The following is a 16,725-nucleotide window of genomic DNA, read 5'->3' as shown; positions in this document are numbered from 1 at the left end:
CATTTAGCATACCTTTAAAATATCTTTATTCTATTATAAAGCTTTAAAGGTGCACACTAGACACCTTTTTATTAAATAAATACATATTAAAAATACAGAGTTGTAATAGTTCACATTCATTCTTTTTCTTTCTTCTGAGCGATTTTGGCTTAGTTTTTCAAAGCTACAAAAATACTAATAATGATACTGATCAATAGTGAATCTGATTCAGTGGATACAGTGGATTTGTTGTAAATTTCAACAATAAACCTGACCCCCATAATCTCAAGCATTTTCAGCCCAGTATGATCTGATATCTGGGTGTATCCTTCCTTTGTCCATTTTCAGAGCATAGTAAGTGCAGAAAGAGTGGTGCATAAAGTCATTTTCAAAAAGTACATAAGAATATATTATAGTTTTTTAACAGTTGCTGAATCAGATGCTGAATCCATAAACAGGTCTATGAGAGCATCATGTTAGTTTGTGCTCCTAATGAAGTAGATCCAGTGTAGAACTAAAGAAGGAAATATCTGGACACTAAATACACTATATGGCCAAACATTTTTGGACACCTGACATCACACCCAAATGTGATTCTTCATCCAACTGGTGCCACAAAAATGGGAGCACACAATTGTATCCTATGTTTCTGTATGCTGTAATATTAAAATTTCCCTTCACTGTAACATACATGACAATGCCCCTGTGCACAAAGCCCCTGAGCTCCATGAAGACACGGTGTGTTAAGGTTGGAGTGAAAGAACTGGAGTGTCCTGCACAGGGCCCTGACTCTGACTCAACCCCAGAACCCAAGGATTCCCAGCAGAACATTGCCCAAAGCATGACACTGCCTCTGTCAGCTTGCCTTCTGTCCATAATGCATCCTGGTGCCATGTGTTCCCCAGGTAAACGATGCACATGCACCTGGCCATTCAGGTGATGTAAAAGAAAACATAATTCATTAAACCAGGCCACCTTCATCCATTGATCCGAGGTCCAGTTCTGATGCTCACGTGCCCATTGTTGCCACTTTCGGCGGTGCACAGGGGTCAGCACGGGCACCCTGCCTGGTTTGCAGCCATATACACAACAAACTGTGATGCACTGTGTATTCTGACCCCTTTCTATCAGAACCAGCATTAACTTCTTTAGCAATTTGAGCAACAGTAGCTCATCATCACACGGGCCAACCTTCGGTCCCCACGTCCATCAATGAGCCTTGGCCGACCATGACCCTGTCGCCGGTTCACCGCTGTCCCTTCCTTAGACCACTTTTGATGGATACTGACCACTGCAGACCGGGAACACCCCACAAGAGCTGCAGTTTTGGAGATGCTCTGATCCAGTGGTCTAGCCATCACAATTTGGCCCTTCATCAAACTCGCTCAAATCCTTACGCTTGTCCATTTTTCCTGCTTCTAACACATCAACTTTGAGGACAAAATGTTCACTTGCTGCCTAATATATCCCACCCACTAACAGCCATGATTCAGAAAGCACTGAACAGGTCTGTGATGATTTTGGCCAGCATGGGGCTAATTTGTGGTGTAAGGGAAAGTAAAGTAGGAAATTCTGCGCCATTTATGTCCCATGGTTTTTCAGAATACTAGACTTTCACATGGACCTGGCTCTGTAGGTTAAATCAGTGCTCCTGTAATACAGCGTCGAGTTGGAGTTGGAGTTATTTTCAATATTTTCCATTTTTTCCTTAGGGCATAAACGCTGTTCTCCTCAAACTCCACAAGAGCCATGATGCCTGAGGGGAATGAGATGTGTCAGGGTGGATTTGATGGTGAAATCGTGAAACCGTCATTTAGCTGTACACACACGCACGCGCACACACACACGCACGCACGCACAGCCTTGTCTCTCAGATTTGGCGGCAGCGCGAGCGCCTGGGAGATACCACACACACCACTGAAACGACCTCACGTCCTTCAAACCCCGTCGTTTCTCGGTGAAGCAGTGATGATTTGAGTTGATCGGAAACAGAAACAAGAAACAGCACATTTCTGTCTCTGGAGGAAAATGAGATGAATTCGGGCGGATTCTTGGCATGGGGGAGATTTTTGAGGATGCTGCGCGAGCGAGGAGCAAACGGTAACAGTAACGGACACGGGCACGGCTCAGGGATGTGTGAAGCCATAAACAAGAAAGCTCTTTCCACGAGGTGAGGTATGTAAACATAATGTGTGTGTGTGTGTTTTCCTCGTATTATACTTCGTAATATTTTGTGTTTAATCAATCGATGGATGAGAAGGGAAACGAGCGCGCGCTGTTTTCCTCCTGCACCTGCACGAAATGCTGCTCATTAATGACCATCACAATAGCCATCACAACTATCATCGATCTCACTAATGACCATTGCAGTGATCTCATGAATGACAATTACAATGTTCTTGTTAAAGACCATAGCAATGACCATCACCAATCTTCTTAATGACTGTCACAATGACCATCACCAATCTCATTAAAGACTATCACGGTGACCGAGACAACCATCAGCAATCTCCTCAATAACCATCACCAATCTCATTAATGACCATCTCAACCATCATCCATCTCATTAATGACCATCATTACGACCATCACAACCAACAGCAATCTCATCAATGACCATCACAATGACCATCACCAATCACATTAATGACTATCGCAGTGACCAAGACAACCATCACCAATCTCCTCAATGACTATCACAACGACCATCACCAATCTCATTCATGGCTATCACAGTGACCAAAAACAATCATCACCAGTCTCATTAATGGCCATCACAATAACCATCACTAATCACATTAATGACTATCACAATGTCCAAAACAACCATCGCCAATCTCCTTAATGACCATCACAAATCTCATTTATGACTATCACAATGACCAAAACAACCATCACCAACCTCCTCAATGACCATCACAAATCTCATTAATGACTATCACAATGACCAAAACAACCATGAACCAGCTCATTAATGACCATCACAATCCTCACCAGTCTCCTTAATGACCATTCACAGTATCATCATTGTGATTGACACACCACTGATTGACAGAAGGATGGAGGATTGATTCATTTGCCATCAAAACACTGCAAATAAATCCAGTCTTAACAGCTCAGTAAGAGCTAATATCCTGTAAATAGTAATGTCTAGTATTTCCTATTCTAACATCACAATGTTCCATTATTAAACTTGTTACTAGTCATTATAACTCCATAATCTCGTTCTGTTGCTATAAGTGTGCTCATTTTAAGTGATAAAAATGAGAGATAAGCTACAAATGTAAAGTAATATGTTTAATCATATGTATGTTTAATCATATATATGTATATATATATGTATTGTAATCTTCTAACAGGAATTTCTGTGTCTAAATGTGACTATTTTGTCCCTCCTCAGCAGTGAGTCAGTAACCTTTAGGCCACTAAAAGGTACATCTGCTCCCTGTTCTGTTCCAATCTAGTGACTTGATCCTTGCAATAAAAATAAACGAAAGCAAATCAAAGACACAAAAACAGCAGTAATTTGATTAGAAATGGCAGCCATGTCACTCTGGCTCCTTGCGATAACTGCTGTTGCTGGGGAATGGAGGACAGAGATAGAGGAAATAGGCCACTGGGGTAAACACAGCGCTGAGATAAGCACAGGGCTGCAGGGAAATGAGCGCCGTCTCTGGGAGTCTGTGTTTAGCACGCATTCCCTCAATGCACTTAATGAATAATGAGAGTGAAGGTCAGGTGTAGTGTTTGTACAGCAAAGCGCATGCTGTCGTGAATATGGTGCCACCTTGAAATGTTGCTTTCGAATTCGATTTAATTCGATCTAAATCAGCCAGCCCTTTCCTCTCATGCATTTGCATCATTCATGCATTTGTACACTGCTACGAGATCCGATAAACTCTCCAATACAAACAAACCCCCCTGGAAGCCCCGCCCCCTCCCCTTACGTCTTATTTTCAAGCGCTGTTTAAAACAAAGAAGCGGCTTAATGATGTACATATACGCTTTCTACCTTAGATTAGTGAAGGATCCCGAGGTTGCCAGGTCTGTATTGTTTAACAATTGTTAATAAAAAAGCAGCTTTAGAGAAGCCCAGATGTTAGAGCAATGCAGAGAGATGACAACAGCGAGGAAAAAAATAATCCCCAGGACACAAAAAGGGAAGAAACCTTGAGAGGAACCAAGAAGTGTTGGCGAAAGATGTTCAGATTGTGAATAGGCGTCTTTATACTGTCATTACACTGGTAAGGAAATGTCCCGGTGAGTTTATGTGCAGAAGACTTGAACTGTTTTTATCCTTAGGGGTTTCATGTAGCATCAGAAAGTGAGTCACAAGGGCAGAAATATCCAAGCGGATATCCAGGTTCAGGATGCATCATGGAAAAAAATCGATATACTCATCCAGATACTTCCGATGGCTTCTGTAACTGAAATGAAAGGTTTGTCCATCATTCAGAACCAGGCCATGTTAGGAGCTCTTGTTAACCAAGAGAGCACATGTGGAAGGGAAAGGGAATATAAAATAAATATAAATAAAAATCAAAAAGTCAAAATATAAATAAATAAATAAATCTTTAGCCATCATATCTTTCTAATTACAATGCTTTTAAAAATGCTGTTCATGTACATTATGTTCTGCAAAATTATAAAAATCCTGAATCAAAGATCAAGAGAAAAAAATCCAGAAGTCTATTCTTCATCATTTCATCCGTTTTTTCCGGGCATGAATAGCAGTTCCCCGGCGCTAATTGTGCTGACATCATTTCCTCAGCTTTATTGCATAGACGAAAGCAGACATGTCTTTCTCAGAAGTAATTACCAGCGTATGCTCTGTACAACTTCATTAAACAATTTCTCCTTGCCGTTGGTATTCCCGCGAGCACCCTGGCGACTCGTTGCTGCAATCAGCTGAGCCAGGAACATCTTAATGAACTAAAATGTAAATGGGCACGGACGCCATTATAGCTGATCTGCAGCTTATTTTCAGGACAAAACCTCAGCGGGGGAATAACAATTGTTGTCGAAACGTATTATCCCGTGAACACAAAAGGCCAATGTTGTGCTGCTTTTGTGCACAGGGGACTATCTGGATTGTATTGCCATGGAAACATATTTTGTCATAGCCCTTTAGGGGGAAAAAAGTGCAGTAATCCTTATAATAGTGAAGAGTTTGGGTTCTGTTCAGTCATCACGGCGCATGAACACACTAATGCCGGATGTATCAGGACAAGGGAATGGTAAAACAGTAAAGCAGGCTTAAAAATCAGATCAACACAGCAGATGTAGTAGATGAGTGAAAAACACTTTAATCATTAGCCTAAAACAACAGAGTGGACTGTTATGATATTATAATAAATATATAATACAGAACAGGAGACGTGTGAGAAGTCTTATAGACATTGTGATGAAAAGGGGAAAAAAAGGGAACCTAGTGAAGAGGCAGGATAGCAGAAAACTGTCACACTTGTCCAGATATTGATCACTGTGAAGTGTACAGAAACATCTGAACTGTTCAGAATCAAAATGGCCGAATTGTTCATCCCTGCTTCTCACTCAGTCTGGACGTCAGTGACCATACCTTCAGCTTAATGAAGGAAAGTTTAAAGGAAACTTAAAAGTATTGGGCAACTTAGCCGGAAGCCCCCCATGTGGTGCAACACAAAAGTCATCCGTAGCTGGGAGCTGAAGAGCAAAATCAGACTGTCTGAAGCATGTTATACTCTCTCAGAGTGACACCAGCAAATCATCATGGGCTCCTGGGAGCTCAGGTATGTGGAAGAGGGCAGATAACGCCTTCTGTTACACTGCCTTCTATGAGCAGCAGGTCAAACAGATTCGCTTGGAAGGTGTCCTGCGTTACAGAAGAAGTAGGAGTCACTGTGCCTTCAAGTCTGATACTGGACTATATAGTCGTAATTATGACATCGGACCAAGACGGAGATGTACATTCTATTAATTAGCCCGAAAAAATACAGCAAGGGTTTTTAACTCTGCATTTACAAAAAGAAGATTAAAGAACGTTTTGCTTCTATATGTTTTACATCCATTTATGAAGCCACTGTAAATTATACCGTAAATGCACAACAATGTTATCATATTTACACCGAGTAAACATTCAGTTTCTACCACAGGTCACATCCACACATTGACTCCACCATGTTTTCTCACTGACACGCCCCCCCAAGCCCCGAGTTTCCTGCTCATGTGTGTTCAAATTGAAATACGATCTTTCTGACGTGACTTGAACGCACCTTTAGTCTTCAGTCTTCTAAAACCCTGTAGTTAGCTAAGAAACCAATTGACGAGCTGCTAAAAAAAAACAGCTCTGATGCTGACCTGTGAAAGTAAGAGACTTGTAATGTGTGTGTGTGTGTTACCTTGCAGTGTTTATTCCTGCTTTGTGCCCAAGTGTCCTTGTAAAATCCTCTCAAACTGTGTCCCTGACTAAAATGAAGCGCTGAAATGACTTGTACTTCAGCACTAGCTCTATGAATAGATATTGCAGAACTGAAGATGAAAATAAACCTTGAAAGTTTTTAACTCATGACATTTCTCTCTTGTTGCTTTACAGGTCTTACCACAGCTACAGAAATGGTGTACGCTTTGCCGATGGACGCTGCGAAGCCGTCTCTGCACACGACACTCCTGACATATCTGATGCCTAATAATTCAGAGAGGGACAATGTGTCGAGTCTCCCAGTCAGTTCCCCCACACCCGTATGCAACCTGGACGCGCCGTCCGTCCAACCCAACAGCACCCGGGTGTCCTACGAGCTCAGTCCGGCAGAAGTGACCATTCTCGGGTTGATATTTGGAGTCTTTTGGCTGGTCTCGGTTCTAGGGAATGCTTTGGTATGTCTGGTGATACACCGCAGCCGCAGGACTCAGTCCACCACAAACTATTTTGTGGTGTCTATGGCTTGTGCGGATTTGCTGCTGAGCCTGGGCTGCGCTCCGTTCGTTCTGCTGCAGGTCTCGTCTGGGTACTGGCCCCTGAGTGCGGCGGCCTGCAAGGCGGTGCGTTACCTCCAGCACCTGTGCCCGGGCGTGCAGGTCTACGTGCTCCTTTCCATCTGTGTGGATCGCTTCTACACCATCGTATATCCACTGAGCTTCAAAGTGTCTCGGGAAAAAGCCAAACGCATGATTCTGGCTTCGTGGCTCTTCGACGCAGCCTTCGTCTCGCCGTGCCTCTTCTTCTACGGATCTTCTTCGTCAGTCACGCAAAGACACTGCGAGTTTTTCCTTCCGGGATCTTGGGACGGTCTGGCCTACGCTCTGATTCACCTCCTGTTCGGGTTCCTGGTTCCAGCACTTCTTATCTTATCCTTCTACCAGAGGGTCGTGCGCTACATCTGGCGGATTAGCGCCGACGGACGCACGGTGCGCAGGACTATGAACATCGTGCCTAGAACAAAAGTGAAAACCATTAAGATGTTTCTGATGCTCAACACTGTGTTCCTCCTCACGTGGATGCCTTTTTACGTAGCGCAGCTTTGGCATCCTGACGTATCCGCCGGCCCCAGCAGGCAGGGGGTGCTGTTCTTTGTTGCGATCGCATGGATGTCGTTCAGCTCCACTGCTTCGAAGCCGACGCTCTACTCAGTGTACAACGCCAATTTCAGACGAGGGATGAGAGAGACGTTCTGTATGTCGTCGATGAAGTGCTACCGGAGCAACGCGTACACCATCACCGCCAGCTCACGGATAGCTAAAAAAAATTATGTGGGTGTAGTAGACTTGCCCGTGCCGGCAAAAACCCTGATCAAAGATTCTGTTTATGACACTTTTGACCGAGAAGCAAAGGAGAAAAAACTGGCATGGCCTATAAGCGTCAACCCACCTAACACGTTTGTATAGAACGGCACGGCGTCACGTCCGTCCAAACGTGCTCAAAGGTGCTCAGGCTCACATTTACTGGAACACACCTAGCATGGAGGACTGAAGCGCTAGCTCCGTACAGAAAAGCGGGACATGACGAGGGCAGAAACGTCTGGCTCATGCTCGTGCTTCTGTGACGAGAAGCACTTTCGTGTCATTTCTGTCTATAAGTACGTTATGTAACGTTCGATTCTTGTATGTTGTTTCTCGTGATCATAAACGTTGTGATGCAAAAGGAAAGCGGCAGGCTGTCGAAGGAAAGCGAGAGAACTGTGAGTCTCCCTTATCTATATGTCCGTGTGGTCTAGATTTGTTTTCCGGGTTTGTGAGAGAGACGTTATCTACGCTGCAGTCGAGGGCGCTTTCTCACAATAACTACCGCTGTGATGATGCTTTCGTTCGGTTTATTACCATAGAGTGTTACTTTCTGTAGGAAACATGTCCTGTTCCAGCAAATGTCCAAAACTGTGTTGCATTAAACAAAGACAAGCAAAGAATAATAATAATAATAATATAATAATAATAATAATAATAATAATAATAATAATAATAAAGGAATCAGTTGCACATCAATTACAGGCTCAGGGTATTAATGATCACTGTGATGATCAGTGTTGGGGCAGATTTTCGCTTAAAGGGCAACAAACAACAGGGTTCAACAGATATGGATCCGTTTACACAAATAAATAATAAAACGGTTGCAGAAATGAACCCAAAATCAAGCAATTTCTAGGCGGTGTGCAGATTTTCCGCAGATTTGAGTCGAGACGTGTCGTGTGACATCATCACAACACGCATCCAGACCAAATCTCGCTCCCGGTCACGTGTGTGAACGTGACTCCAGCTCTCATAGAAAGTCGTTACATACGTGTCTTCACTGCTAGGAGTTTAAAAAGGAAAATCCCGCGCTTGTGATTTCGCCAATTCAACATTATTTTGAAATGGAGGGACTGATAAAAGCTGTGAACAGCATCAGCGTCTGACTGAAGACGACGTGACGACGTTTCACAATATTATCTCTGGTGTACTTTGGGGTGCTTTGACATCACTCTGCTTCACCGTCTGTCTGAGAACAAAACCAATTGAAATTGGTTCATCAAAAGCCATTAAGCCGAAAGACAGAAAGCCTTTCAGTGTAAAATCTATTCACTTGAAATGACTTCAAACATCAGTTCACTACTGAAGTCTGCAAAGGTTTCTTAAGCTCATGATATAGTTTCCTCATGCATGATTAAGCGCATGGACTAGTGCAGGAGGAAATAGCTGTATGTCGAGACATTTTCCATCTTCCATTAGAGTACTTCACTTGAAGGCGACTCTGCATCTGGACCGTCATGGACACCACAGCTGATGCTGAACCGGTGAACAGTTTCATCACCTGATAACTCTAGGGACCGGGACGTCTCCATGCTTACAGAATGAGCTTTGTGGCTAGTGATAATTTTCTTCTATCTTTATAAAAAATAGTGAAGAATCTCAGAAAGCCACATCACTGTCATCATGAGATAAAGACATGAATAAGAAAAGATCTGTAGCCTCTAGTCCAAAATAAAAGTTTAAACCCAGTAGAGGAAAGAAATCAGAATATACATTTACGCTAAGCAATTGCACATCTTTATTATATATATATATATATATATATATATATATATATATATTTTTTTTTGTTACATAGACAAATAGTTTCAGCTTTTGCCAACAGTTCTTTACATACTTTATACATAAATATAAAAATATCCATATATTTCTGTGCAAAATAATGACATTAATGGAAATGGACAGGCAGGAAAATGGGGAAACACAAACGGGTCACTGTTCCACAGAACGTCACGATCGATCCGATCAGCGCATTAATGTTCGATTTGTTTGTGTTGTTCACATAAACGATCGATTCAAATGATTCATGGTGTACTTTTAATCAACACATCTGATCTACTGTTTCTTTAAAAAACAAACCTCGGGTTTGGTTTTGGAGTTCATTTATTAATTACGAGCTTTCTTTCTGTATGATCTGGGTGGAATATGTGCATCTGTATAAAATAAAAAACATCTGTTCAGTTAATGGACATGATTAAGATCACCAAGTTATGAAAAATGATTCCCCGGGATCCTAATGAGAACTTATTCTGAAATTCTTACATACACACTTATATTGAATGCAGACTGTAACAGAGAGAGACAGAGAGATAGAGAGAGAGAGGAAATGTAAGTGAAGGTGTTAATGCAATACAGACAGAGTATCTGATGGTATACACATACATACAGACAGAAGACAGATCAGAGGCTTTATAGTAACTAAAATATCCACACGTTACGCTTGTGGAGGGACGAAAAGGAAAGTGCGTTACGTTTCAGTAGGAAATAAATACGTAAGAAATGAAAACATCATTCCGTAACTTGGCTTCACGAAATCAACAAGAATGAAGAAGAGCTTCAACCCAGTGCTATGCAAAAATCTTCAAAAATTCGTTAAAGTGCTTAGAGCGTAATAGTTCTGGCCACACCTGACGTGTGCGTGTCTCTCGTCTGTCCTGCGACGCTTCACATCTGTGCCTTCTCTCACCCTGTTCGCTTTCTGACCTGCTTCACATTTCACCCCTCAAACCTTTTGAATCTGAGACGGTGTGAAAATGAAAACGTTTGCCAAAATGATGTTTGTTAACCAGAGGAGAATACTGTGGAGAGTTGAAGAGATTTAGTGTTCGTTACCCAGATTCCTCCGACAAAACGCCCAATGACCCCCTGTTTGTACTGCGACTGCTGCTCTGCTCCTTCATCCTTCATATATACCAGTCTACGTAGCTCTACATTAATCACCCCCTCCACGCCCGCAGCCAGCCGGGACTGTCTTTAAAGACAAGCCTTTAAACTGGAACCTAAGTGGACTTGCTCTGGCTGATGCCTGATGAGTTGTATTTGCCGTTTTTGGGGGTTTTGGTGGTGCTGCTGCTCTGGGAGCCTTTCTGATCGTCTCCTGTAAGAAGAGCTTTGATTTCCGACGGGATTTTTCCCTGGTCCATGGCAATACACCACTGCTTGTACTGGAAAAAAATGAAACACGCACAGTCAGGGTTTACACACATTAAAAAAAAAACATTAAAAAACATACTTTTAATCAAGTAAGTACTACTAGGAAAGTATCCAAGAACAAAAAAAATTCAACTAGGACACTAAATTATCAAGAATGTTACGGTTTATTTTTACTTAAAGGAGCAATATGCAAAATTTTTCATTTCTTACTGATGTAAATAATGTGGGGGGGGGCATAAAAGTGCAGAATATAATATTATTAAAGAGTTTAATCCAGAGTCTGAGCACACAAAGTGAAAATCTTCACTCAGGTCTGGAACTTGTTTACATTTGGATTGGCTTACACCCTTGTCAGTCATTATTACAGCCACGCCCTCTTTAGGCTCTTTCTTTATTCCTTATTAAAAGGTGCATGTTTATAGATCTGTAACTCGGCTTGTCGTGACATGTAGCTGAAGCAGTCGTAGTCAATTGTAAAGAAGTTTTGTGCGCATGGGTGGAAATGGGGGTGGGATTTATTCCACTTTCAGAACAAAAATTTACAAATGTTTTCTCACCCCCTGGTCATTCACAAAGTCTTTCTTTCTTCAGTCGTAAAGAAATGATGTTTTTTGAGGAAAACATTTCACGTTTTTTCTCCATATAGTGGACTTCTACGTCACGTGTGACCTTTCTACGTGAATACGTAGTACGTAGCGTCACAGAAGTGCATCCCAGAGCTAGTGCCAGATGAGCTTTTGTGGTTAAAATGTATACAATCTTTTATTTTTCTAAGAAAATGAGCGATGGTTTGGCTAGATAAGAGCCTTCTTCCTGGGCTGGGATTGTTTAGAGATCTTTGAAGCTACATTTAAAACTGCATTTTGGAAGTTCAATCTCGTGGGCACCATTGAAGTCCACTATATGGAGAAAAATCCTGAAATGTTTTCCTCAATTTCTTTATGACTGAAGAAAGAAAGACATGAACATCTTGGATGATGAGGGGGTGAGGGAATTATTTGTAGATTTTTGTTCTGGAAGTGAACTTCTCCTTTAAGGAGAAAAATAAATATTTAAATCTTATTTAAACGTCACCCATTTCACTGATGTAAGATTTTACACAAATCTTACATAATGCACCTTTAAGCAGAGAACGTTGGAAATATCATCATTTTAATTTTAAATAAATTCTCAAGTACAATCCCAAACAGTTTTATATTCACTACATATTGTGCTCCCTACAGAGGTTATGGCATGTGATGGCCGGCAAAGTGCACTACACCATCAACAGGAGGTTTTCATCTACTGTACAAATACATATAGTGTATATACCGTTAAACTTGTCTAGCTAGTCGAAACATATCCAGTGTAAGTGAATCATGAAGTCATTATCCACAGAGCATGTGAGCAGTGCAGAGGTGCTTGCTAACTAGACTAAAAACAAACATGAGAATTTTCATATTAAAGTCTTTATCCTAAATGAGATGAAGTGAAGCACACTGATCGAGTCTTTACTCGTCTAACGTTCCTTTAACACGGAGAACATGAGGAACTCACCATCTCTAGTTCTTCTCTCAGGGCACAGATGGCTCTCTCTTTGCTGGACACCAGCTCCTCCAGGTACTGATAGCGCAGCTTCTTCCGGGCTCGACATTCCCGCGCGCTCTGTCTGCTGCGTTCCAGCTTCGCCTTCAGGTCGATCTTAGCTGGCTTTCGGCCACGCTTGCCTGGTTTCTTCACCTTTCCACCAACCATCTGATGGGAGAACGGGGAGTCTGAGGTTAAGCTAGCATTACGTTAAGAAATGTTACATTAATAAAGAAAAATGTCTTAACAAAACAGAATCTTTTCTAAATAGGAATGTGGTAGAAGAGGAATACAACACTCTGGAACGTGCTGTTATAGGAAATTAATCAACACTGGGGTGGGGTGCATCTCAGCATCCTGAAACATTATCATAATTCACATATAATAAATATAATAAAATATACAGCACGAATGCCATGGAAAATAATACCATTACTACCATTACTAAGACGAAAGGGGGTAATACATTAGGATGTTATATTAGATATATGACATTTATTAAAATATGTTTTCTATAACCTTAAAAATATTTTTTTTATAAACACATCGTTGTACACATTTTTGTAACTATAATCCTAATAAAAAAAACCTTGCCTAGAATCTTGCTAAGAAAAGAGGAGACTAATGCAAGAGAAAAGCAAGAAACTAGTAAAGAGAAAATTATATATTAAAAATAAATATTATATAAATTATATTAATAATAAATATTAATTTATAATAATTTACAGAATTAATTAGCCAAAAAGAATAAAAAATAATATGATGTGTTGATTTTTAATAAATAAAAATGATCAAATTCATTCCTTTTTGGCATCAAGTCCAGCCAACAGTATGTTAAAATAATAATAATAATAATAATAATAATAATAATAATAAAATATAATAATAACATTTATAGCATGGCAAATACTATTATTTATAATAATAATAATAATAATCACAAAGATATTACTACAAGATATTTGTTATTTTTGTAATATTATATATTATATAACATTAAATATTTTCTATTCTTATAAATATATATATTTTCTATGAAGAAATATTCATAAAAGATTATTTTTGTCATGTGTTAATTGTTAATAAACATATGAAGTTATTAAAAAATAATTTTAACAAATAAAAATATTTTAATAAATTAAAGTTGGCTTTTTTTTGCTTTTATTTTCCTATAACTGCAAAAACATCCAGACAACATTACAGTTAACACATTATTATAGTATTATTATTACAGTTATTAAAACATTTTGTGTTTATTACTACTTATTTTTCATTGAAATCTTTATCTAGACTAAGTTTAGGTGAAATAAATGTTTAGTTATTAAAGATAAGACTGGTGTTTAGTAGTAGATTATGAGTAAAGTGAAGAGTGTGATGTTTATGTGAGAGACAGATGTGTAAATGTACAGAAATGACACTCCTGAGCTGTACTAAACATCTGGAGATGTGAAATAAACCCAGTTACAGGCAGTGAGCTATCTCTGGACTGCTAGTTAATAATATATGGAAGACTACGAGTAACTAACTAGCTGGTTAGTTAGTTAGTTGGTTGGTATGCAGATCAAAACAACAACAGCTCTCGCCTCCTTTCACACCTTCGCTTAACTAATACACAAATACAAACTAATACACAAAATCATTACCGGTACTACTCTTCAGTAGGGGGTCAGTGATCAGGGCAGTGAGCTGGTTATCTGAACTAAACTAAGTTATCAGCGCTTACCTTACTGTCATCCATTTTGGATGACCTGCACTTGGAGATCCAAACAGCTAGCTAGCTTGTTGGCTAACGAACCACCCGAACACTTGGTAATTAACGCGTGTAGCTGGTTTACTTTCTCCACACGCGGTGTGAAGCGATGTCCGAGTGTCCAATAGCTCGATTTTAATCCGTGTCTTTTACAAAATTCGCGTCAAAACTCTCACACAAAAGCCCGAGAGTCGCTAATGTTTTTAGCATCGTTTCCGCCCCTTTAGACGTTTTTTCAGGGACCGCCCACTGCGCGCGGAGCATGCTGGGACTTGGTGTTTTTCTGGCGCTCGTTACTGTCGTGTCATTTTCAGTTTTGTAGGCAGACTGTTAAAGGAACATAATCTACAAACAGCAGTGTGTTATTCCTCCTCTCACACCCGCGGATCATGATTACACACTTCAATCTGTTTTAATTAACATCTTTTTTAATAACAGGTATAGTTATAGTATACACAGAACAGGCATAACAGCTGGTTAATATTGCGTTGGTCCCCCTTTTGCTGCTAAAACAGCCCTGACCCGTCCTGCACTGTGTATTCTGAAACCTTTCTATCAGGACCAGCATTAACTTCTTCAGCAGTTTGAGCAACAGTAGCTCGTCTGTTTGATCGGATCACACGGGCCAGCCTTCTCTCCCCATGTGCATCAATGAGCCTCGGCCGCCCATGACCCAGCGGTTCACCGCTGTTCCTCCCTTGGACCACTTTTGATAGATACTGACCACTGCAGACTGGGAACACCCCACAAGAGCTGCAGTTTTTCCACAATTTGGCCCTTGTCAAACATCACCACCTTACAGTTTACTTTGTTAAATAACAACATGTTTTAATATCTGAATATTATTCATCTTGGATTGTGTGAAGCAAATGCTGTATAATGAGCTAGAACAATTAACAGCATTGATATAAACCTAATGTTTATGTGACAGCCGGAACTACAGTCTGAGCCGTGCTTTTAGACGAAAATAATGCACACCTTCTGACCAATCAGATTTGACCATTTTGTTGTGTAAACGGGAATAAACGTGCCAAAAAATTAGGAAACCAACAATAATGAAGCTTATCAAGAAACCAGACTTTCTCATGGTTCCTGAAAACTTTCTGACCCTTACTTTTTCAACATTTAAAAACAAAGGGGAGCGAAGGCTGGCCCATGTGATCCGATCCAACAGACAAGCTACTGTTGCTCAAACTGCTGAAGAAGTTAATGCTGGTTCTGATAGAAAGGTGTCAGAATTTCTCATTTCATTTGTCAGCAAAAGGTGTCCCAACACAGTATTAGGCAGGTGGTCATAATGTTATGCCTGGTCGGTGTAATACAATCATATAATCAAAACAGCAACACTACTATAATCGTCTACATGGTGACCGTGTTTGTTAGGAGACATTTCTTTTTTTCTAATAAGAAAGTATGAGGTATTAACAGCACTCTGCTTCACACCACATCATGTGTGGAGTATTTTCCTTTAAGCTCACAGTCTGTCGTGTGTTATTCCTTACTCCGTCATTTAATACATTGTAAGTCTCTTCAGAAAATAAATATATATATATAGCCTTGTTTGAACCATGTGACTGCTTCTTTGGCATGTACAACATGTACTGAGGAAAATAAATTAATCTCCACTGATGATGATGATGATGATGATGAAGGGGCAGTTTGAAAAAATGCCACCTTCAGCAGAGCACTTATTGATTTTCCTCGAAGCAACATGAATTTTTATGCCCTTTTCTTAGAATCAAAGCTCGTAGGCGTGAGATGACATGTAGCCCAGCTCAGCATGGGGTTAGGTCTGTTGCAGTTTAATACTGCTCGAGGGGTGACACACAGCAGACTGGCTGATTGTGGTTTACCAGACAGCCTAGTTACGAAGGCCTGTATAACAATGAAGACAAATATAACGGTACAACACCACTTTACATTACTGCACTCAGTCTAATACTAATTCTAATAGCGTTTCATTACTAACAACATTTTAACGCTTTGTTCACACTGTTTCTTTTAAATAGCTGATGAATTGGGTTACATCTGTCTTCACCGTCTCAGATATTACTGCTGCTGAATAAAAAAGTGTAGACTTTCCACAAGAAACTGCTTTATTTTGCAGGGGTCTAGAAATTGAATTATTTACACTGAGCACATAGTGTCTTTCTCTGTCTTTATAAACAAAACTAAATGTAACCGCATGGCCTGGCATGTGTTACTGCTTACATAATAACATTATTATTAGTACTAGTTGTAGTAGTAGTAGTAGTATTCATAGTAGTAGTAGTTGTAGAAGTATCTGTGGTATTAGTAGAAGTAGCAGTAGTAGTGATTAGTAACAGTAGGGATTAGTTAGTACTATTAGTAGTGTAAGGATTTGAGTGAGTTTGATGAAGGGCCAAAGAGCATCTCCAAAATTGCAGCTCTTGTGGGGTGTTCCCGGTCTGCAGTGGTCAGTATCTATCAAAAGTGGTCCAAAGAAGGAACAGCGGTGAACCAGTGACAGGGTCATGGGTGGTCAAGGCTCACTGATG

General features: G+C 40.3%; 2 protein-coding genes across 3 annotated transcripts; one reads left to right on the top strand and one right to left on the bottom strand.

The window, feature by feature from the left end:
- Positions 1–1,527: 1,527 nt before the first annotated feature.
- gpr19 (G protein-coupled receptor 19) lies at positions 1,528–10,485 on the top strand. 2 transcript variants are annotated; one of them, XM_058417632.1, is made up of 2 exons: positions 1,528–2,149; positions 6,551–10,485. In XM_058417632.1, exon 2 carries the CDS (start codon positions 6,571–6,573, stop codon positions 7,837–7,839), a length of 1,269 nt encoding a protein of 422 aa, XP_058273615.1. In that variant the 5' UTR covers positions 1,528–2,149; positions 6,551–6,570; the 3' UTR covers positions 7,840–10,485. The 2 variants fall into 2 exon arrangements, with proteins under 2 accessions (XP_058273615.1, XP_058273614.1); XM_058417631.1 differs by having other exon boundaries at positions 1,529–2,154.
- crebl2 (cAMP responsive element binding protein-like 2) lies at positions 9,603–14,450 on the bottom strand. The gene is made up of 3 exons (XM_058417633.1): positions 14,180–14,450; positions 12,427–12,624; positions 9,603–10,901 (listed from the first exon to the last, which is right to left on the bottom strand). The coding sequence occupies exons 1-3, from the start codon at positions 14,192–14,194 to the stop codon at positions 10,737–10,739; spliced, it is 378 nt and encodes a 125-aa protein (XP_058273616.1). The 5' UTR covers positions 14,195–14,450; the 3' UTR covers positions 9,603–10,736.
- Between the last annotated feature and the right edge of the window lie 2,275 nt (positions 14,451–16,725).

Source organism: Hemibagrus wyckioides, linkage group LG19 (assembly GCF_019097595.1).
Source record: "Hemibagrus wyckioides isolate EC202008001 linkage group LG19, SWU_Hwy_1.0, whole genome shotgun sequence".
Taxonomy (NCBI): Eukaryota; Metazoa; Chordata; class Actinopteri; order Siluriformes; family Bagridae; genus Hemibagrus; species Hemibagrus wyckioides.
The sequence above is the reverse complement of the archived record's forward strand: the minus strand, read 5'-3'. Positions and strand labels throughout refer to the sequence as shown.

Bases quoted from the DNA above. Each gene is read 5' to 3' on its own strand.
- crebl2 (XM_058417633.1), bottom strand. The intron at 10,902-12,426 runs GTGAGTTCCTCA...ATTTTTTTCCAG, and splicing joins TGAGAGAAGAACTAGAGATG to TACAAGCAGTGGTGTATTGC.
- gpr19 (XM_058417632.1), top strand. From the start codon at position 6,571: ATGGTGTACGCTTTGCCGATGGACGCTGCGAAGCCGTCTCTGCACACG.